Source organism: Amblyomma mixtum, chromosome 3, assembly GCF_055824585.1.
Source record: "Amblyomma mixtum isolate Tamu chromosome 3, ASM5582458v1, whole genome shotgun sequence".
In the NCBI taxonomy this organism is placed as follows: domain Eukaryota; kingdom Metazoa; phylum Arthropoda; class Arachnida; order Ixodida; family Ixodidae; genus Amblyomma; species Amblyomma mixtum.
The window spans coordinates 232,494,028-232,517,867 of record NC_143014.1 but is presented as its reverse complement, the minus strand read 5'-3'; the positions used below and the strand labels follow the sequence as shown (position 1 = coordinate 232,517,867).

The following is a 23,840-nucleotide window of genomic DNA, read 5'->3' as shown; positions in this document are numbered from 1 at the left end:
CATCCCTTTATCTACAAACACGGGCAGCCAAACGAGCTCGTACAGCAAAGGGAGACGACAAGCAGACGACTCCTGCCGCCTACGCCGCCGCTGGGCTTGCAGACGACGAATAGAATGCGGGACGCGGAGTTACATTAGGGCAGCGCAGATTCCCAAGTTGGGTGGCCGGCGGCCCGCAGAGCTACTGCCCGTTTCCACCGCTGTCACTGTAAGAATGAGCCTAAATGAGGATAAATAAACTATAAACATCACGCCATTTTCAGGCTGCATTTCTATAAGGGAGCAAAAAATTTACTCCCTTTTCACTCCTTAATAACTCCCTTATATAAGGGAGTAAATAAAAAACACCATACATATGGAGTTAAAAAAAACCTTCCTTTGGGTGTGCGTTAGAGGACAAGCCATTTACTTCCTTTCAGGTGTTTTTTGCTAACAGTGTACGCACGATTTCTAGTCGGACCGTACAAATTTCTCATGGTATTTCTTAAGCGGTAGGTCCAATAGTTAAAACTGTATTTTTGAACTATAAATAACTGCCAGAATTTTGAGAGAAAAAGTAAACTTCGACCAGAATATTGGCATACTGGCACAGCCGACCACTCAGGACACAATTTTGTTGCAGTGGCATGAGATGCCCCATTCTTTTTATAATATATATATATATATATATTAAACAAACAACGGAAGGAGAATGAGGGGCTTGTTATAAATATGAGAGAAGCCAACAGCCACAGAAACCAAGGGGATTTCTAATTTATTTATTTATTTTGTGCTGTTGTTCGATTTCGAGTATTACTGAATATGTTATCGTTTAAAGCTAATTGAATAGAAAAGCAGAAGAAAAAACAACCACCTGCCGCCGGTGGGATCCGAACCCACGACCTCCGAATTACGCGTCCGGTGCTCTACCTCTGAGCTACGGCGACGGCTGTCAATTCTTCTGCTTTCGGGGGTATTTATGTTTACAAGTAACCTAACCTTGAGAGTGTTCATCAGCGGCACCCACGTTCATAAGCGGCGGACGTAGAACGTCCTGAGTTACCGCAGGTGTGACGTAGAACGTCATCGAACGGAGAGGGTGGAAGCTGCGTGAGAACCCTCTTATGCTTCCTAAGGCGTCAAGACTGCCAGAATCGAGGCCCTCGCTAAGCAATTAAGCAAACAAGGGAAGGAGAATGAGGGGCTCGTTATAAATATGAGAGAAGCCAACAGCCACAGAAACCAAGGGACACAGGGGATTTTTTAATTAATTAATTTATTTTGTGCTGTTGTTCGATTTAGAATATTACTGAATATGTTATCGCTTAAAGCTGGTACAGGGCGTGGCCGCAGGAACCTTGAAGAGCCACGAAGGAGGCATCCGTGTAGGCTACACCCTGGGTATCAAAGAGAAGGGAATGGTGCTGCGCGGCCGCATGATGACGGCCGGCGTGCAGGACGGGGGACATGTTGGTCGGGAGGGTGAGGATACGAAGTTTGGGAGCCGGGGTTCGAATAGGAGAGGTAAAAGGGGCGATGGGAATGGGCGAGATACCCGCTTGAGCCAGTAACCACTGACCCTGACGGGCAAGGGAAAGGCGGGCAAGCTGCGAGTCACGATGGAGAGAGAGAAGAGAACGGAGAGGATGAAAGAGGCCTGTGGCAAAGATCTTAGCGGTAGAGGTAGTGATAGGGAGGTTGAAAGCTGCCTGAACAAGGCAAGAAGGAGCGAAAAATTTTCCGGGTCAGTGATATAGCCAAGTAAAGAAGGATTCCTTGCTCCGGTAAGGCCCGTTGTTCGTCTATCGATCGAGACCGAGTGAAGCAAAACACTTTATCTCAGTCTCAAAAAAAAAAAAAAAATGAAGCATGCTAGTTACTTTGAAGGCAACAAGTGAAATGAGCATTTCTCAATATTGTCACGAATATTACACGGCACACCGTTAGATACACAAGAACTGTTCCAGTCTGCCGAGCGGTCACCAGCAAGCAGGCGAAACACTTCTTCTTCCTCGTCACAAGCGACATGGCGGATCACTTCTTCTTCGTCCACTTCTAAGCTGTATCATTGCTCCCTCCTCTGCAGCATCGCCTCGATGCGGGCCGCTTTCATAGAGGGGAAAATGGGTTGGACACGGAAAGTTAAACACAGCTATCACGACACAGAACCGGTGGCACTCAAAGTACAATCAGCAGGACGGTCGTAGTACGGCTTCATACGAACGACGTGCACAACATCCGGATGCGGTGGTCTGCGCGATGGGCGGCCTGGGGTTGTCGGTGAAACTTCGTACGTCACGTCGCTAATGCGGCGAAGAACTCGGTAAGGTCCGAAGTATCGGCGCAGTAATTTTTCGGACAACCCACGGCGACGAACTGGTGTCCAAACCCACACATGGTCGCCTGGTTCGTACGTAACAAATCGCCGTCCGAGATTGTAGCGGTCAGCGTCGACGTGCTGTTGACGTTGTATTCGCTGCCTGGCCAGTTGACGTGCTTCTTCAGCCCGCTGAACGAAAGTGGCGACGTCAAGATCTGGCTCTAGGTCACACTGAGGGTCGACGGGCAACATGGCATCCAAAGAAGTAACAACTGGACGACCGAAGACAAGCTGGAAGGGCGTGAGCCGCGTTGTCTCCTGCAGGGCCGTATTGTAAGCGAACGTTACGTATGGGAGAATTTGGTCCCACGTTTTATGCTCCACATCCACATACATGGAAAGCATGTCGGCCAGGGTTCTGTTAAGGCGCTCCACCAAACCATTTGTCTGTGGGTGGTACGCTGTTGTACGCCTATGGCTGGTGTGGGTCAGATCTAGGACTGCCTGAGTCAAGCGGACCGTGAAAGCAGCTCCACGGTCAGTAATGATAACCGCCGGAGCCCCATGACGCAGCACGATGTTGTGTACAAAAAACGTAGCTACCTCGACAGCAATTCCGTTTGCAAGCGCCGTTGTCTCAGCGTACCGCGTCAAATAATCCGTCGCGACAGCAATCCAACGTTTTCCAGTGGATGACTTCGGGAAAGGGCCGAGTAGGTCCATTCCCACTTGTTGGAAAGGCGTCTTCGGAGGCGCTATGGGATGAAGAAATCCTGCGGGTTTTAAGGGAGGAGACTTACGGCGCTGGCAGTCGCGACAGGTTTTGACGTATGTCCGCACTGATGGAAGTAATCTGGGCCAGTAGTACCTCTGCCGAATCCTCGCTAAGGTACGACTGACCCCCAGGTGGCCGGCAGATGGTTCGTCGTGGCAAGCGCTCAAGATATCAGGTCGCAACTGGGACGGGACTACGAGCAGAAATGTTGCGGTGTTGCTCTCAAAGTTGCGCTTGTAGAGGACGCCGTTCTGCAGAGTGAAAGATTTGAGCCCACGAAGAAAAACACGAGGAACGCGGGGACCATCGCAGCCTTCCAGGTACGCGATGAGCGGCGCTAACTCTGGGTCCTCCCTTTGAAGTTGCGCCATATCGGTTGCGCTAACAGCACCAAGGAAAGAGAAGTCTTCAGTGATTTCCGGGGAAGCCAGGTCCACTGGCGCGCGTGATAAACAATCCGCATCTTGGTGCTTCCGCCCCGACTTGTACACGACCGTTACGTCGTACTCCTGCAAACGGAGGCTCCACCTCGCCAACCGCCCAGATGGATCTTTTAGGCTGGCCAGCCAGCATAGCGAGTGGTGATCGCTGACAACGCGAAAGGGTCTTCCGTAAAGGTATGGGCGAAACTTACTGATGGCCCAGACTACCGCAAGACATTCTTTCTCAGTCGTTGAATAGTTGCATTCCGAGCGCGATAGTGTACGGCTTGCGTAAGCGATGACTCGTTCGGCGCCATCCTGCCACTGTACCAGGACCGCCCCAAGGCCTACGTTGCTAGCATCAGTGTGTATGTCGGTTGCTGCGGCGTCATCGAAATGGACGAGTATCGGTGGACGTTGTAGGCGTTGTCGGAGCTCCATGAAAACATCCTCTTGGTCGCTTCCCCACAAGAAGGGTGTGTCGTCTCTGGTCAGCGCTGTTAAGGGTTCAGCTATTTTGGAAAAATCTTGGACGAATCGTCGATAGTAAGAGCACAGTAACAAAAAACGTCGAAGAGTCTTTTTGTCAGTGGGACGCGGGAAACTGGAGACAGCAGCGGTCTTGTCGGGATCTGGGAGAACACCGCGCGCGCTGACAACATGGCCGAGGAAACGAAGCTCCTCAAAACCGAAATAGCATTTCTCAGGCTTGATCGTAAGTTGCGCACATTGGAGCGCCCGGAGCACTGTGCGCAGCCGCTCCAAGTGTTGCTCGAAGGTGGGCGAGAAAATGACGACATCGTCCAGGTATACGAGGCACGTCTGCCACTTGAGCCCAGATAAGACAGTGTTCATCATGCGCTGGAAAGTAACGCTGAGCACAGTCCAAACGGGAGCACCTTAAATTCGTATAGACCATCAGACGTCACAAAAGCAGTTTTCTCGCGGTCTCGCTCGTCCACCTCTATCTGCCAGTAGCCGCTTTTGAGATCTAAAGAGGAAAAGAACCTGGCATCACGTAGTCTGTCGAGTGCATCATCAATCCTGGAGAGCGGGTAAACGTCCTTTTTGGTCACGTTGTTCGGTTTGCGGTAATCAACACAATATCTCAAGGTGTTGTCTTTCTTTTTCACGAGGACCACCGGTGATGCCCATGGGCTTGTCGACGGTTGAATGACATCGTCGGCGAGCATTTCGTCCACTTGCCTTTTAATGACTTCACGTTCCGTCGAAGAAACGCGGTATGGGCGCTGGCATACGGGTGGTGTAGTCTCGTCGGTGATGATGCGATGCTTTGCGACAGGCGTACGACCGACCTTGGAGCTTGTGGCAAAACAATCCGCGAAGTCGGTTATAAGCGCCGAGAGGAGAGCCTTCTGCTCAGGCGCCAAATCCGGATTGATTCTGACGGACGGAAGGACAGGACATGGTGGAGCCTGGTCTTGAGGGCTTGTCTCCAGGGCGCACACTTGAGGCACCACGGCGAAGTCATGCAGGAAGGCGACAGCCGTGCCCTTGGCGAGGTGCTGCAACTCGTTGGCAAAATTTGTAAGGAGCACACTAGCACAACCGTCTTGTAGTTGGACGAGCCCGCGAGCGACGGCTACTCCCTTCTCGAGCAGCAGGGGTACGTGGCTATCAGCGACACCTTCGTAGTCGTGGAATAAATCGTTCCTTACGAGAACTAGCACACTGGACCGGGGTGGCACCATTACGTCGTCGTCAACAAGTCGCAGAGCAGTGAAGCGTGAGTCGTCTGTGTCAGTGCGCGCCACGGCCCGTTTAGTCGAGAACGTGACCCGTGCTTCGTGCAGGTCAATGACAGCACCGTTCGTGTGGAGAAAGTCGAGACCGAGGATCAAGTCCCTCGAACACTCACGGAGGACTACAAATTCGCCGACGTACACAAAACCATGGATATCGACACGAGCTGTGCACCTGCCGGCGGGGATAATCAGGTGACCCCCAGCAGTGCGAATGCTAGGCCCCGACCACCCCGTCAATACTTTCTGCAGTTGTAAGGCAAGGGCCAGGCACATGACAGAATAGTCGGCACCAGTATCCAGCAAAGCGGTCACGTCGATTCCATCAATTTTAACGCACAAATCGGAGGTAGCGCGTCGGATGCAGTCGCTACTCGCTCCCGGAGAAACATCGTCGCGTGGTAGTGGCGCAGGAGGATCTTCACAAGTCCCGGCATCAGCGGCCTTGCCTCCAGAGGCCGCTGAAATCAGTTTTCCCGGCGTGGACTGGGAGAACGGCGTCCGGAGAAGCCTGCGGCTTGACGGGGGCTTGGAGAACGGTAGCGTCTCGGCGACGGTGATCGAGCCTCCTGGTGGCCTGACGTGATGTGGTGCTGGCGCGACGACAGATGGAATGCTATCTCCTGCGGTCGTTCCCCGTTCTGAGGGCACGGGTCGTCCGGCGCGAAACCACGCAGGCCCACGCGGCGGTATGGGCACGCCCTGTAGAGGTGACCCGCCTCGCCACAGTGACAGCAGAGGGGCCGACGATCCGGGGCACGCCACACTTCACTCTTTCGCGGTCGCTGATAGGCTGGCGGAGCGTCACCACGAGGGGAGCTCGACGAGAGCACTGCTGGAGTCGCGGCAGTGACGTCGAACCCAGGGGCCTGGCGCAGGACGGACGCATACGTGGGCCTTGCATCAGGCTGGCGAGGAACCTCGGAAATCTGGTGCTGTTGTGCTGCCAGGCGCACCTCGTCCCGGATGACTTCGCTCAGTGGCGTGAAAGATGGCGTCTCGGACGGCGTACGGAAGGCCTGCAGTTCCTCTCTGACGACAGATCGGACCAGCTTGCGTAGAAAGGCCGCGTCGATTCCGGGAGGCATGGAGATGGGATCAGGACCGAAGGTGTTGACGTCGCGATTGTACTGGCGGGCTCGCTGTTCCAGCGTCTTCTCCATAGTTGCCGCCTCGGTGAGGAACTCTGCCACAGTGCTTGAGGGCTGCGCACGAGTCCTGCGAAGAGCTCTTGCTTGAGACCCCGCATGAGGTGGCGAAGCTTCTTGTCTTCTGTCATGTTGGGATCCGCGCGCTTAAAAAGGCGAGTCATGTCCTCGCAGTACATGGGTACACTCTCGTTGTGGCTCTGGTTGCGCGAGTGTAACGCAGCTTCTGCTCGCTCTCGACGGTCTGCATTCGGAAAAGTGGCTTTAAGATTGCGGCAGAAAGCTTCCCAGGACGTAAACGAAGCTTCATGGTTTTCGAACCATGTCCGAGCCGACTCTTCAAGTGCAAAATAGACATTGTGGAGCTTACGGTTGTCACTCCAGCCGTTGTAACGGGCAACCCGTTCGAAGATCTCGAGCCAATCCTCGGCGTCCTCGAACACGTCGCCATGAAACGACGGGGGTGTTCGTGGCTGATGACAGAGGATGTGCGCCGGGAGCGTGGTCTCAGTTGCCATGGCAGCTGGTGCCTCCGAAGGCCGGGGTTGCGTCGCCCTGGTTGCAGCCGGAAGGAGTCCAAATTCAGGGGACGCTCCACGGAGGCGGCGGCCGCGGCGCTGGTGAACTGGGGTGAAATCCGTATTGGTCGGTAGCCTACGCGGGTCTGGGAGCGTACCCAGCACCTCCACCAGATTTGTCACGAATATTACACGGCACACCGTTAGATACACAAGAACTGTTCCAGTCTGCCGAGCGGTCACCAGCAAGCAGGCGAAACACTTCTTCTTCCTCGTCACAAGCGAGATGGCGGAGCACTTCTTCTTCGTCCACTTCTAAGCTGTATCAATATGATCTACAATATTGACTTCGAAAGTTTTGCGCTAGATTTGGCAATAAGGAAGGTATTTTATGTTTGATAACAAGGTAATCAGATGCATAAAAAATATACTGATCTGGTCAAAACAAGTCTCTAAAACTCTGCATTAGCCAAATCTTTGTACACTGGTTTAAAGCTTGATGCAACGTAGACTAACCACCTTGTATAGCGTCGTCACTGTCTGAGGCCTTTATCGTTTGCTGTCATGGCAGGGCTACGGTCTCGTTGACTGCCATGACTGACCCGAACTTGGGGCTTCAAGAGATTACACTGTGCGTAACGAAAGAGTTTCCTGCATTCGGGGAGTCATCCCTCCATTCATTTTAACGATGCCCCATTGACTCAATTCTCACTTGCAAAGATATTCATTTCAATTCTCTTCACAATGACTTCAGCATGGTTCCTTCTCTTTAGCTTGTAATGATGCCCGCTAGAATTCAAAATTATCGGGTGACAATGCGCCCCCGCTTGCAGTGTAAGTACCTCAAATAACTCATTACGCATTCCAATCGGTGCTCGTGAGCAAGTTTTCAAGTTTTCTTGCTCCGCGAAATCGAAGTGTGCTTCAGTGGGCAATTTAGATTCAAATCCTGAGTTGGACTGCGGCGGATATAGAGGGTTTCACCTAAGGCTTTAGACAACTTTTTAAAAATAGGCTTTTTGAGTTAGAACAACTCTCTTTTGGCATAGCATTGTCAGTGGTGTAGTACATCAGAATACTGTGAAGACGTGTTAACTAGCAGGCTGGTTAACTATTATTCAATAGTTAACCATTTAAACAATTCTGTTAACCTTCTGAATTATTGAGAGGCGTGTAGCCCATGGTAAATAATATGCACATCAGTTGTTAGAATTTCGAAAACGCGGCGTCCCTCGGCGCTGTGGGCCAGCAGATTTTGGCGACATCGCGCCAAAATACATGCGCTCGAGAAGCTTGCAGGAAAAGCTACCTGTCCAGGGCAAGCAACTCGTCGAAACAGGCAACATTTGTTGGGCCACAGCGCCGATGGCAACAGCATTTTGGAAATTCTAATGACCCATATGAATATTACTTACGGTGGGCTACAATTAAGAAGCCTAACAGTAATAGTTAAAAGATAACTATTGAATATTAGTTAACCTGCCTGCTAGTTAGCACGGCTTAGCTTTATTCTGATGTACTACACCGCTAACAATGCAATGCCGAGAAAGCCGACTCTCTAAGTCAAAAAGCGCAATTTTAAAAATTGTGTAATGTCTTAGGTGAAACATCCTGTATATTTCTCCTTAACGGATTTGGACAGCTGCTCCGGATCACCGATAGGAATACGCCATTAGTTACACCAGCGCCTCTTCTGATTACACAAAGCCGCGATGAACACGTGCCAACGATTGCCAACACAACTTGCTGGCTTCTACTAACTTCGTCACACAGGGCCCAGTGGTTACTGCGTCGGCGCATGTGCGCATACTCCAGCTCTCCGAATGTGGCGCACTGATGCAGCGGGGCGTATAAAAGCTGAACTCCTGGCCCTGGACGAACCATTGCTGAGGACGATTCAGGCACGAACGCATCGGCCCGACGCTCATCCTACTTTTCGTATTACAGGTCTGTAATACTCTTTACTTGTACACACATTTTGTAGTTTGTGCCTGGGTCGTCCTAAAGCAATGAGTGATGATGAAGGGTCCGGTACCCCGTCTAACACGAAAGAAAAGAGAGAAAAGCTATTCGACAAGGCTCCAACTACTGTGAAAGAAGTTGGAAGTTTTCTTGTGAAGCTTAATAGCAAGTTGGAAGCCTTGGGAAAGAACCTGAACCATGAGCTTGGCACCCTGCGGGGATCAGTCGAATTTATGAATGAAAGTTTTAAAGAATTTAAGAAAGAACTGGCCGAGGCTCGTCGGGAGATAAGCGAGCTTAAGGAAGAGCAGAATTATCTAAAGCATGAAAACAGTGAACTTTCGAAACAGCTGCAGCGTACTAGAGCAGAGCTAACTGAACTTCAGCAGTACAGTCGCAGAAATAACCTTGAGTTAAAAGGCATCCCTACTACTGACAGCGAGTCACTGACAGGCATTGTCTCCGCTCTTGCCACGAAGGTTGGAGCAGAAATAACGGTGAATGATATTGACCTCGTACATCGAATGCCAACAAAGACAGGAACAAATCGAATATCATCGTTAAGTTCAGGTCAAGTGATGCCCGTGATAAACTGCTCGAATCGGCAAAAAAAAACTCGCTTAATCACATCGGACGTTGGCATTTCTGGATCAACATCCGTGTTCGTAAACGAACATCTTTGCCCAGAGTATAAAGTGTTGCTTGCTAGGGCTATAGCGGCGAAGAAACTTCACAACTGGAAGTATGCATGGGTATCTCGTGGCCGGATCTTGGCGCGAAAAGCAGACAACTCGGACGTGATCCGAATTTCTACAGAGGCCGACCTCGGCTTTATAGTCTAGTTCATTCAAAATGCTGACTGTACGAACCACTCATAAATTTTTCACGTTAAATGAATCACGCACCATACTGCATTGCAATGTAAGGAGCATAGCTAGAAATTTTGACGGCCTTTGTACGTTTTTACCAGAGCACAGCTTTCTTTACGATGTTATAGCCATTAGGGAAACCTGGCTGATGCCCGGTGAAAGCTATAACATTCCCAATTATGTATTTCTGTCCCGTCCCCGCATTTCGAACAATCGAGGAGGAGGGGCAGGTTTGTACATTAAAAAGACCCTTGTACACTGCGAATGTCCGTTTCTTAACGCATCCGTCAGTAGCAGTTCGGAATTTCTATTTGTTGAACTTGAAGGTGTCATGGTTGGTGTTGTTTATAGAGCCCCCCACGCAGATCGCAGTAAGTTTGTGAATGATCTTGAATCTGTTTTTATACACGTAACCGATATGAACAAAAAAGCAATCATCGTCGGCGATACTAATATTGATACTTTAGATGCCAACCACAGTGAATACACTGACCTGTTATTTTCATATGGATTTACGAATCTTATCTCTACTCCGACCCGAATCGCAGGTTCCAGCTCGACATGCCTCGACCATGTGCTATGCAATTTCGTGCCACCTAGTTATTTGGCTGGGGCGTATGATACAGCAGTGGCAGATCACTTCACGATTGCCTTCTTATACCGCGTAGACGATAGAGATAGCCGTAGAACTTCTGACAGCACGTGCGAACATAGGAAGAAAATTGACTATCAAAAATGCGCACTCAGGCTCTCTGAAATGAGCTTTGCAGACCTCGCCGATATGAATGCCAATGAACACTGCTGTAGCCTTGTCGATAGAATTAAAGCTGTGATAAATGATCGTAGTTTTACGCAGAAAAAAACGTACTATACACATCCAGTGTGCTCTTGGATGACAGCAGCTGTGCTAAACATGATAAAAACGCGCGATCACTGGCACACCAAAATGAAACAAAACAGAGGGAACGCATATTATAGTGCTCAGTATAAGATTCATAGAAATAAAGCTGTTGCTACCATGCGTGTACAGAAGAAGCTATATTTTAGTAACCAAATAAACGCATGTGCCGGCAATTCTAAGAAACTCTGGGCTACAGTGAACTCGATAATTCAGCCTACTTCATCAAAACGAATACTTCCTGACCTGGCCCTTTCCGCAGATAAACACCTGCTATCAGATCAGTTTAACGATCATTTCTGCTCAGTGGGTGCTGATTTACGTTTAAGTATGGGTCTCACAGACGAACCTTCTCTGCCTGAGTATCTTGAAAAGACCTTCGGTTTTATAGAAATAAGCAGTGACGAAGTAATGAGTGCACTTAATTCAATGGATGCCACTAAGGCCACGGGTTTCGATGGTATTCCGGTTTCCATAATTAAAAACAACAGTGGCGTCCTAGCTGCCACCTTAGCCTCTTTATTTAATAAAGCGTTTCTGTCCGGCATCTATACTGATATTTTGAAGCTCGCCAAGGTAGTCCCTATCTACAAAAGTGGGAATCCTAATGAACTCGGAAACTATAGGCCGATCTCAATCCTTAGCTGTATCAACACTCTCTTCGAAAAACTATTGGCTAAAAGAATTACGCAATTCCTGACTAAAAATGCAATTCTGTCAACGTCCCAACATGGTTTTCAGAAATTTAGATCGACCACCACGGCTGCGCTTTCTATAACTGATTCAATCAATGAAGCACTCAATAATAACAATATTTCTGTTGGTGTATTCCTGGATATTAAGAAGGCATTCGACACTGTGGATCTCGATATTTTATGCAAGAAACCAGAACGATATGGGTTCAGAGGTGTATCACTCGATTTCTTTAGAAGCTATTTAACTGGGCGACGGCAGTGTGTTATTATTGACGAACACGCGTCAAGTTCGCGTTCTATTTCCGTAGGTGTTCCGCAGGGCTCAGTACTGGGGCCTATACTTTTTACACTCTACATAAACAACTTACCAGATTGCTTAATAAATACCCGAGCCATTATGTACGCCGACGATACCTCATTGTTGGTGACCGCTAACTCCGTTGAAACAGCCAAGCTTATTTTAAACTCAGAACTTCAGAGAGTCAATAAATGGTTTTTAACAAATAGACTCACTTTGAACATAGGCAAGACTAAATATGTTATATTTGCATCCCCTTATAAAAAATACCAGAATACCTGCTCCGCAATATCGATAGGAGATAAAGAAATTGAAGAAGCTAAAACTATTCAGTACTTGGGTGTAACCTTAGACGCTGCATTAAACTGGAAACCGCATATCGAAAAATTGCGCAACAAACTATCTTATGCATGTTTCGTTCTGGCCAAAGCTCGGTGACATTTCGAAATACACACACTAAAAACAATATACTTTATTTTTTTCCAGTCCCAATTAACTTACTGAATAGAATCATGGGGGTTCACTTACATCACTTACATTGAACCTGTTTTACGCCTGCAGAAGCGGGCACTGAGAATAATGACTTGCACAACACCGTATACGCCTTCTCGCCCTTTGTTTTTTAGACTCCAAATAATGCCGGCATTGCAGTTTCGAGATTTTCGCGTTGCACTACTCGTACTAAGAGTCCTCTCCGGCACTTCCCCTTTCCTTTGAACACATTCCATAGAGCCCCAACTAACAGCCGTTCAGCAGCACAGGGAAGATTTCTGGTTACTACATCTCGCAGTGACTATGGCCAGCGCCGCTTCGAGTATCAAGGGGTAAAAACTTGGAATAAAATCCCCTGTGCAGTCTTTGCAACGTCTAATCCTTATATTTCACTTAAGACCTTTTTTCTGTCACAAGTAATTACCTGATTTACAATGCAAATCGCTTAGTGATTGTCTCTTATTATTCTCTGTAGTGTCTATGTTGGGTTTGCCATTCATATGTCATTGAATAATCACTTCTAAGGCAACTGCGTTTATTTTGTATAAAGAATGCTGTTCCTGCCTTCATGTTTTTTTGCACACTCTTCTATTTTTTTGTCGTGCCCTCTTGTATTTCTGTAATTTGAACCATCTTGCTTGTACGCTTTGCATTTTTCCACCATTCTTATGTGTATTATTTTGGCATGCAGTAGAAAGCATTTGTCCTCACTAATCTCTTTGCTTTTATTGCATGGATCCATAACTAGCCTTTGGCTAAGGATCCAGACAGTGATGTTATGTACTGTGCTGAAGAAATGATAATAAAAAGAATTGAATTGAATTGAACCACAGGACGCCGCTCACAGCGATGCGTCTGCGATGAGCGTGGTGTCTGCTAGAACCATGATGCTACAGCATAGGAGCGACCACCCTGGACTGCAACAAATATTAAGTGCTACGGCATGGTCGCGCTGCTGCGCCATCCTTTTAACAAAGAGAAGTGCTCGCCCTCATCGCGAGGCCATCACTGTGACCGGTGACTGTTCAATGCGGATTTGTATAGACGAGCTCTTTGAATCGGGGCGCGTTTGGGGCTTTGAGGGTCGCGGCGCGGGAACGCTCAGACGCGCGAAAATTTGGGGTCGCGTGGGGTGCATTTAAGCAGTGCTTTGAAGGGGGCTGGTTGGTTGTTCGTAATGACATGGAGCGCTAACTTCGGAACAGACAACTGTTCCGAAAGTAGCGCACTCCTAACTTGTACTTTGAGCTTGAAAAGAAACTGCGCTAAAATTAGAGCGAAGAAAACTATAGAAATGGACAATTCTCAGCACATGTTCGACAAATTTTACATTACAAATTTTGTTGGAAAGTTTACGCTACAACAGTTAGGTAATTTATTTTAACCGGAAATCAGATGCATTAGAAAAAAAAATCAGGGTGGCACTTTGTTGACCTAAAGCGCGGTGAGGCGAAAACCTTTAGCGCGGTGTTTGTGCTTGTGTCACTGATGTGTTTAAGATGTTAATTAAGTACACAATTGTTTGGGAATTTTAAATTCTGGAGACACTGGAGGGCGTTTGGGAGCCATCCGGCTTAATCGGCGCCTTTCTGCAAACTCTCTCCAGCGTCCGAGACAAATGCGTTTGCAGGAGGTAGCGTAGCCATTAGCACGCTCGGCTGCGAAACGGAAAGATGGTGGTTCTCATCCCATCGTGCACAAAGATTTTTTATTACGAAAGCAATACTGCTTGCACTTTTCTGCCATCGATGGAGGTTCATCCTTCGCTCCGGCGGAGCTGCGGCGCGCTACCACGTGACTGCGTGACGTCACGACAAGAGGAGAGCTGGGGGCCCAACTCGTCGACGGAGGCTCATCCTTCGCTCCGGCGCAGGTGCGGTGCGTTACCACGTGACCGCGTGACGTCACGGCAAGAGGAAAGCTGGGGGCCCAACTCGTTTCATCGATGGAGGCTCATCCTTCGCTCCGGCGCAGGTGCGGCGCGCTACCACGTGACCGCGTGACGTCACGACAAGAGGAGAGCTGGGGGTCCAACTCGTGTCATCGATGGAGGCTCATCCTTCGCTCCGGCGCAGCTGCCAAGTGAAGGCGCTCGCTAGACTGGGATAAAACGGGGCTGCGGCTTTGCTCCTCGCAGTGCTGTGCTATGTCGGAGGATGTGTACAAGGCGAGGCTGGAACAGTGTGCCGCGGCCAAGCGACGGCGCCGTGCCGAAGAAACAGACGAAGAAAGGGAACAACGGTTGGCGAAGCAACGTGCGTGTGCTGCAGAATGGCGAGCTCGCCGGCTTGCTGCGGGTGCATCTACAAGTTCAGAGTCAAAAGCCATTTCTTTACGGATCACCAAAGCGTGTTCATCGCAATAAATAAAGCACATTTACAGTAGACCCATGTTGTGTCCAGAGTGAATCCATACGGGTAACCATATTAGCAGAACCAAGTCGTGACCACAGTTGCACTATACGGGAAACCATGTCCAACTACCAGCAGAACCAAGCGCAGCCAGGTGTTATTGCTTTCGCAATCAGCCAGGCTTAACCAAGCTAAGCCTTCAGCCAATTTTTTCTCTGGCCTGACTAGAAAAAGCGTGACACCTCTGTCGACAACGATGAGGCATTAAAGGCTTTCGCCTTAAAACGATGACCTGGTTACTACCTCTGTCTAAAAGCCTGAGCTAGTTCAATCTTCGTGCAGCGCATTGCTGTTTCTTGAAGCTAGGAACAAATTAGGTGAAACGCCCTGTCTAAAGTAAGACAACTCCTGTGAATACAGGCCCATCGTTAATGAATCACGAAACGTACGTTGGCTGACGCAGTCATGTTCACCCGCCTTCGGGAGGCGAGTAAATGAGACTGCATAGCGCGTTTAAACATAAATGAAAAATGAAAGCGTACGTTATTAAAAGGTTCTTTTGCGATCTGCAGTTTTTTTTACCTCCCCTTTCTTTGCTTAGGTTCTGCTTTCAAATGCGATATCCTTTACAATGGCGTTTTGGGTCTCTGTTCTAATCTCTAGCTGTTAGGAGTCAACCTCGCAAATGCACATGATCTGTCGGCGCCAGTCGAAAAGTATAATTGAGCTTCAGGGTGTCAAACCTCAAAATTCGAGGGGACTGCGGGCTGTTAGCTTCACGGAAGCCTCAAAGGCGAAGTTTTCCGGAATGTTGTTAACCTATCCCTTCAATAAATATTACGACGCAGTCTGCTTGCCTTCAGCCGTAAGGGAATGAGGTGACAAAAAATTTTCGGAACATGTCCTTAATAGAGCTAGTGCAGTAAGAGTGCAGGTTGAATTAAAGGGACACTACCGGCGTTCTTTAGTGCGTGAAAAAGGGGGCAGCGGTGTTAAAAAAAATTGTCTATTTCTCAACAATTCTTCGTTCCCCGTCTTCTTAAAACATCAACTGCCGTGAAACCCCGGCGTCGCGGCGTCATACCTCTGGCAAAGCGGACAAAACGATCTCCACCAGTCGGTTGATTGTAAAACATTTTATTCGCCGGGAAGAGCTTGGCAAGAGGTCGCGTTAAGTGGTCGAGAGTACAGAGCCCTCGACGACTTTGTCAGCCCACTCCACCGCCAAAACTTGCGTTCTGGGGTCAGAGCTAGCCAGCACGGTCTCCCACCGCTCGAGAGAAGGAGCTGTAACTAGATCACCCGGAGGTGGCTCTATTTTGCAGTCCCACAGGATGTGATCGTAGGTAGCACGTTGGCCACAGTGTTTGCAGTTTGGGTTGTAAAGATCTGGATAAATGTGCGCGAGGAGTGATGGGGTGCGTATCGATCTCGTCTGTAGACGACGCCACGTAACCTCTTGTTCTTTAGTAAGTCTTTTGTCTGGAGGGGGGAAAATTCTCCTCTCTAGTTTAAAATGATTGGTGAGATCATGATATGTGATCATGGAGTCCTTCGTGAAATTCAGGGAGCCAGACTCATCCACTGCCCGGTCGACGAAACCTCGGGCTTTATTGTGGGCTGCCTCGTTCCCTGGATTCCCCGAATGGGCTGGGACCCATATCAATTCGGAATAATTTGGTGAGAATTTGGTTGCGTTAAGGATTCTAAGGGAGGTGTTTGTAATTCGCCCTTTAGCGAAATTATTGATACCCATTTTGGAATCGCTGAAGATGATGCTCCCTTGGGTATGCGCTAGGGCGAGGGCTATAGCCGCCTCTTCTGCCGTTTCAGAGGATTTCGTTTTGATTGTCGCCGAGACGATGTGGTCACCATTCTCGTTCACAACCACAATTGCAAAGGCATTGGTATTTTTGTATTCTGCCGCATCTACATAAAGTGTTTCAGCGCACTGTCTGTATTTGTTATGTAAGGCTTTGGCTCTTGCTTGTCTTCTATCCTCATGGTGTAAGGGGTGCATGTTTTTGGGGAGTGGTTTGATTAGTAGGGCCGTCCTATAGTCGCGGGGTAAGTCTACTTTAGCATCGTTATTCGTAGGTTGAAAGTTAATTCCGAGCCTGGTAAGAATACTCCTGCCAGTTCTGGAATTGGCTAATCGCGCTGTTTGAGCCATTAAATGGGCTTCTTTCAGTTCATTGTAGGTGTTATGTATTCCTAACCTCATAAGCCTTTCAGTTGAGGCATTTAGTGGGAGTCCTAACGCAGCCTTATAGGCCTGCCGTATCATACTATCCAATTTGTCCTTTTCTGCTTTCGAAAATTTGAGATAAGGGGTGGCATAGAGTATCCTGCTGAGGGAACATGCGAAGACAACACCGAATTTCCCGCTGACCACATGGGCCAGTTGTTACAATATTAACCAACAGATGACGCTATCACACTGTCTTGCCCCAGTCGTTACAAAGAGACTAGTCCATAACAGTACATCATCATCATGATCATAATATTAATCATCATCATCATCATCTGGTTTGTTTTCTTGTCTAATGTGTACTTTAGCCTTACACAATCCTGTCATATGCCTACCTGTGGTAAAGGTGATGCCCGCGACATCATCTTCACTAGCATCATCATCATCATTGCCAATCCCTGCCTCACTGCCAATCCCTGCCTGCCTCATTGCCAATCCCTGCCAATCCCTGCCTCACTGTACGGGAAAAGCCTGAACGTCACTGACAGTTGCGCCTAGCTAGCCCTTCCGCAGATGCTACGCACGACGGCTTCACGAAGGCCCTATTCGCGTACCTCAACAGTACTCATCGCGCTGCTCCGTGACGATGCTTCTTGTCCACAAAGAAATAGCATTGCACTCAAAAGCAATGCGCTAATGATGAAAGGCGAAGAATTCAGATGACCAGGTGCTCTCACCGCCATTTTCAAGAGGCGCAGCTACAGCTTTTCGTTTTTAGGCGGTTTCCTGGCTCGTCAAAGCTCTGCTTTCGGTAAAAATGACAGATTTCGAACCTCGGAGCTCCACTCTTTCAATCAAAGGAGACTTAGCGTTCCTATTTAGCGGTGTCTTTGTAAAATTCGGAGCGTCTTCGCAGGGGCACGTCACTTCTTGACATAGCACCATGGCATTCGATGCGTCGTGTTGTCACTAGTGGTTCGCTGCACTCTTGAACCTCTTCGCTGCATGCGAGTCACGTTAGTTTCTGGTGCTTCTTGATCTTACTAAACAGCTTGAAATGTGATGGCGCGAGGTTTAGTCTGCAGGGTAGGTGAGGTAAAACACAGTGTTCGTCTGCTTTCTAATAAAAATGTGCCTTCTGTTCAGGTGGTCCGATCCCTCTACGGAGGATAAGGTGGCCCATGTCGATATGGATCACACGACGGCGGAAGGGTGCCGCCATACATTTTATGTCGGGACGTACGGTGACTCAGCAGTAAGCCGCAATTTGCGCAAAACCTGAAAAGACTTGCGCGTAGAGGTATTCTTGTTGTTGTTGTTGTTGAGACAGAACGGAAAAAAACCAAGCCACCACGCGCATTTTTTAGTGTGACCCTGGTGGCAGAAAGCCCGTTATTCCACACCCTTTTTTACACGGCGCGAGAAAGCAGCGTGACTTCTTGATTTCTCATTTTAATTTTGTCTCCTACACCGCCCTGATTCTTTCTTAAATTATTCCTTGGCGCACTCACCCAACAAAAAAGAAAAGAGGTAATGATGGACATGCCTTGTTTCCGCAGGCGTCGCTGCCAGCACGCATTGCAAGCTATTCAGTCGACAGGCGCGTGCCCACGCGCTGGCTGCTCGAGCGAAGTTAAAGACGACCTTGCGGTTCGATCCAGCCGGCGATGGCCGTCTTGCAACTTGTGAAGGCGCCCCCCAAGGCCGGGCTGCTGCTGTGCCTGGCGTGCTCCGCCTACTTAGTCTACTACGTGCTGGCGGTGGTGCGCAAGCCGCGGCTGGTGTGCCGCAGCGGCCACATGCGCCGCTTCATCAGTGTCCAGATGGAGGACTTGGTGAAGGGGTACTACCGCACGCCGGTCTGGTGCGTCGGCGCCAACCTCCAGCGCCTCGTGGGCAGCCTTTACCACGTGAGTGCAACGCGCGCCTCTCAGCAGCGGGAACCAATGCCGCGCTTGGCCAATGAGGCGGACACCGCCCTAATGGTTGCTTACCAGCGCTCAGGGCTCATTCGCACTCACGTCTGGTGGCAGATATGAAGTGGTTGGGGAAAAAAAGCTGGTGGAGTGCGTTTCTGCTAATATTACACGCTGAGCATATCAAGCTAGAAGCAACGTGACTTGGGTGTAGAATGGGTCAATAGATGCTTTCAAGGCGCAACAACCTCCAACATGATGTCATTCGTCTAGAGCGAGTCGCCTGTCTAGCTGCATCAATAACGTACCATTCCCGTGAATGGGCAGTGCATTTAATGCGAAGGCAAGATAACCGATCTTTCCTTGCTGTAACGAAACGGAGTGCAAGAGACGGGAAGCGTAGCAAGGGGCGACAGAGTCAGGCAAGCGGATGAGATGGATGTTTGCGTAGATAACATGGTTGCTGCTGGCAGAGGAGAGGGTCGATTGGAGAGATATACGGTTTTCCTGCTGTGGACGTAGGTACACCGACGATTAGGACGCGCGATCTTAGAAATTTACGGCATATATAGCTTGCCGTGGTCGTGACACAAGCAAGAAATGCAGCACTATAGTAGCAGATGCGATGTGCACCCTCACGCAGTGGTGGCTCCCGCGAGCAAACTACCGTCGCGAGGTGATGGTGCTCTCAGACCGGGGTCAGGTGGCGCTAGACTGGCTCAACGAGAAGGCGCCGGGCCCCGTGGTGCTTCTCGTCGCTGGAGGCTACACCGACAGCCAGAGCCGGCCGTGGCGCTCTCTGCTGCCCGCTCTCGCCGCGCTTGGCTTCCCCTGCGTGGTGGTTAACGGGCGCGGCTGCGGAGGCTTGGCCCTCACCAATCACCGCATCACATACGCGGCCAGCGCCAGAGACTTCGCCGAGGTACTACATTCGAAGCTGTCTGCTCGATCCTTACCCTGATGCACTGCAGTGCTCTGTGGAGGACAGCAGGGTCGGGTAATCGGGGCGAAGTTTTCAGTGTTCGCTCGTCGGTACGGTTTGTGGGCAGGTGGTGCCTATGTGCTAGCCAATCCGGAGAGCTATAGGCACTATAGTCAAGGTGGTCAAATGTTTAGGGGAATCCCCCAAGATGGAGTACATTTGTAATAAGGGAGTAATTGCTTATTGACATTCATCCGAGCGCAGCCATACGGCTACAAAGGAGAGCTTTCCTTTGTAGCCGTATGGCTGTGCTTGGGTGGATGTCAGTGAGTAATTACTCTCTCATTACAAATCTTCTACGCCTTGGTGGATTCCCCTAATCATTTGTCCAACACTGTTCCCACTTCAGTTATTGATCAATTCGCTCTCGCCCTACCATAAGAATGCCGACCCCGTTAGCTCAGTTGGTAGAGCGACTGCTCCGGTGTAGCGGTGGTCCTGGGTTCGAACCCCGGACCAGGACGAATTGTTACTACTAGAAACTGCGATGTTTCTGAGAAAGCTGTTAGCTTTCCTTTGTTGCCGTATGGCTGCGCTCGGATTGATGTCAATGAGTAATTACTGCGTTGTTATAGTGAAGGTGCAATCTGGTCATGTCCGTTTTCTAGATTCAGACTGCTTTAAAAGCATGAGCTCCAACACCGGACGCCAGCTGATCAAGCCTACCCAAAGAATCCCGGTTATAACGAGCAAAGGCTGGCGAAGGTGGCTCTTTGGAGCACAGTTTCCATTTGACTTCAATTTATCACCTTAAACATCCCACTTTGGTGGTATTAAAGGCTGGGTGGAAGTACAAGGATTGAAGGATTGTATAATTATGACTGCCGCATGGAATCATTCAAGGGATTATTTAAAGGGCCACGGACCACCCCAGCTCAGCAGACACTCTCTACCTCTCTTTCAGCGAGCCTCCTCTCCTTCCACTCCCTCCTCGAAATTTTTCTCTCCCGCTCCTCGTCGAGTAGGCTCGGCAAGGCAAAATCACCCCTTCCTTCTCCGGTGTAAGCCGGAGGCGTGGTGTCTGTGGAGTGCGTCACAGGGCGACATCATGGCCCCGCCTTCAATAGAATTCTTTTCTTGGTTTTTGCATTTTCTCCGCACACTGAACGATCGAGAGGCGCGATCGGCTCGACCACCTAGACTTGTTAGCGAGCGCATCCTTTCATACATCTGTTTGTCATTCCCAGTTAACGAGCCACCTTTTCATTTTCTTTTAGGCCTCCCCACCGTTTCACGAGCGGAGGGGCGGAAGTCGGTTGTGTTCGAAACACACGGCGAAGCGCGGACCCGGCAACCGCCCGTTTGCTTTTCTCCATGCGTGTTTGTGTTCTGTGTGTTTGTGTCTTTTCTCCGCTCCAAAGCATATGTCATTCATTGGAGTCAAGGCGTACGCAAGATGCACGAAAGATAAGCGGTATGTGTGCGGAGCGGTAAAGTGGGCGAGCGAGGGAAAGGCTCTGCTGCACTACTAATTAAAACCTTGTTTTGGGGGGCTCGCATAGAAGAAAAGAAACTGAGAAGGGAGCGCGCACGCAGAGCGTCTCGTGACGGGATCACGGCGGGGGGGGGGGGGGGGGGGGGGGCTGGAACTCGACCTACACCTCCCAAGCGTTCTTTTTAAACCTCGAATTATTGCCCTGTGCGGCCGATTTCTCTAATTTAAATCGGATTAACGTCGGGCTCCGGCATTTTTTTTTTTAATTCCCCGCAAACGGTGGGTGGAGTCGACCAACCTTTCAACCAATCCCGTGGTGGCTTGCCGCTCTGCCATCGGCGGGTTGATACGCGGTATCAACCCGTAGTAAAGCAAAGAGTACACGCGTATTTTTATTTCTATGGGCCTAATTTGCATCTATGTAGTCTCTGAGTAGACTTATTTATTCACGGAAACCAAAAGAAACAAAACAAAAACGAAAGCAAAGTCACCACGCGACTGCCTGAAAGGCACTCCGTGCGTTGCTCGACTCCTCCCACCGCATGCGGGGAATTCAGTTCAGTTCAGAAAAGGCGGGAGCCGGACGTTAATCCGATTTAATTTGAGAAATCAGCCGCACAGGACAATGAATCGAAGTTTCTAAGAATGCTGGGAACGTGTAGATTGAGTTCCCGCGGCAAAAAGACGAGATCAGATTCCTCTTCAGTGCACCTTGAAGCGTTAACCTAGATATACAAGTGATGGTAGCTCCTTCGTGGGAAAGGTCGTTGGAATCGGTTGCACTAGGAGGAAAAAAAGGGGCGGAAAACGTGACGTTGCGGGCCTGTACGCAAGTAACGTGTAGTAATTGGCTGGCGCGGTGAGATATGCGGGATGGTGGGGTTATGTAAGGTGCTGGGCCAAGTCAACTGTAAAAAGGTTATGAAACTGCTTAACAAAAGAAATGCGACGATGAATGAACCATGTGGCGTGATTTTGAACTTATTCCAGTGTGGTGATGAGAATTTGTTTGTGCGAACTGCAGATAGCAGATGCGTATGCTAGTCTTGGTCTCTGAAGTGATCTGAAGGCGAGAAGTTGAGTTTGAGAGGCGTGCCGTAGATTACGCTACAAAAAACAGTGATCGGTTAGCAGATGCGGCTTCGTTCGAAGAGAACCATAGAGTTTCTTACTATTACCTAGAGGCAAGGGCGTCCGCAGAATTTTTTGCAGGGGGGGGCCCCATTGGTTGTTGGCGCCGGAGGGGGGGGGGGTATATTCGTAGCGAAAAGGCACTATTTGCGGAGTAAATTTATTTATTTATTTATATATAAATAAAAAATAAGTAAAATACACACATGAAAGAAAATTACAAGCAGCAAATTAAAGCGCGGATTGTAGAGATACATTGGAGTTTATCAACAAAGAAACAATTAAAATTAATAAAAATGCAAAAAGATACTATCAATACTCGAAGTGCTCAGTCTTACTGCATACGGGTTCTGGACTCACCCGAATTGATGACCAGCACACAGCGCAATATGTTCACAAACACGCAACTACAGTCACTCAGTCAGTCTTCCTTGAACAGCAACTGTAGGCGCCTCGGATTTTTCTGGGCGAATTGCGTAGTTACACGGGTGATAAATTCATTTCTGTGCTTCATTACACGCTCTCAGTGCACAGTCATCATATATATTGATTGGAAAAATGGTTGAACGAGTACGTTGAAAACAAAAGATGACTATATATACAACGAAAACTTATTTACAAGATATATGCACGCTCGCAGCTTCATACACCTCGCTCCATCTTGCTCGCGCATCCGCACAGTCGAGCAACCGCATACACACTGCTCACCGCTCGTCGTTTTCTCGTCCGCTGTCTTGGTTGTTCTCAGCTTCGTTGACAACCCGCCACTAAAAACACCGAAGCACAAACACAGAGGCGCGCACACGTGCAAGGGCTTACTTGCCACAATATCCACGAATGCGCACTTTTGGGGTGTAAGGAACGCCGCGCGACTTCCGAGGGGAAGGGACACCCGCAACTAATTCGGTCGGAAAATTTGTTTTTGTGCTTTTATGGGGTTCAGAGCCCCAAAACGACTCATGCCCGTTCCACATGGTGCGATTCTTGCCACAGCGCACTGCGATTTCAGCCGCACTGCGACAGAAAGGCACGCCGCTCCCGTCGCAAGGCGGCTGCGGCAGGCTTCCAACCAGTTGGTCGCACGCCGCACAGTCGCAGCGATCGTTGCGAACGACGCGGCCGTCAGCCAATAGAATTCAAAAGTGTGACATCACAGGAAACGACGTAGCGGAAGACGTCGAAACTGCACCAGAGGTATTTTCACTTTGTTTGGAAGCGCTCGGGCGAGGAAGAAAAAACTTTTTTTTCCTCCACGCGCTCGGGTCTGTTGATTTCTCAACATGTCAAGTGCATTATTTAACGAGCTGCTCATCGTAGTTGCGTACAAAAGCAAAAACTTAAGAATACCTTATTTGCATAAAGTACTTGATATTTTAATAACAGCACATTAATTCAATAAAAAATGAAACTTTAAGCGTGTTCTACGTTTATTATTGGAAAATTATGCGTGGGCCGCTCGTGCCGCACCAACAGAAATCGCAGGCGCCGCAAGCATGTGAAAGGGCTGTCGCGACTGGCGCCGCTGCGACACTGCGACTGGACCGAAGTTTTTCGCGCGCGTCGCATCATGTGAAACGGCCATCAGGCTATGAGGGACGGAGTAGTACAGAGTTTCGGATAATGTCGACCACCTGGGTCTCTTTACCATGCACTGACACGCACAGTACATGGGCGCTGTTGTGATTTGAGGCCCAG

At 49.3% G+C, this 23,840-nt stretch overlaps 1 protein-coding gene across 1 annotated transcript in view; it reads left to right on the top strand.

Annotated features, from left to right (window-relative positions):
• Positions 1 to 18,282: 18,282 nt before the first annotated feature.
• Positions 18,283 to 23,840, top strand: part of LOC149354006 (protein ABHD1-like) — a 35,295-nt gene continuing 29,737 nt past the window's right edge. The window contains exons 1-2 of the mRNA XM_089575904.1: positions 18,283 to 18,591; positions 19,241 to 19,519. Of these exons, the coding sequence (XP_089432030.1) occupies positions 18,349 to 18,591; positions 19,241 to 19,519 (522 nt within the window). The 5' untranslated portion in view covers positions 18,283 to 18,348. The remainder of the gene's footprint in view (positions 18,592 to 19,240; positions 19,520 to 23,840) is intronic.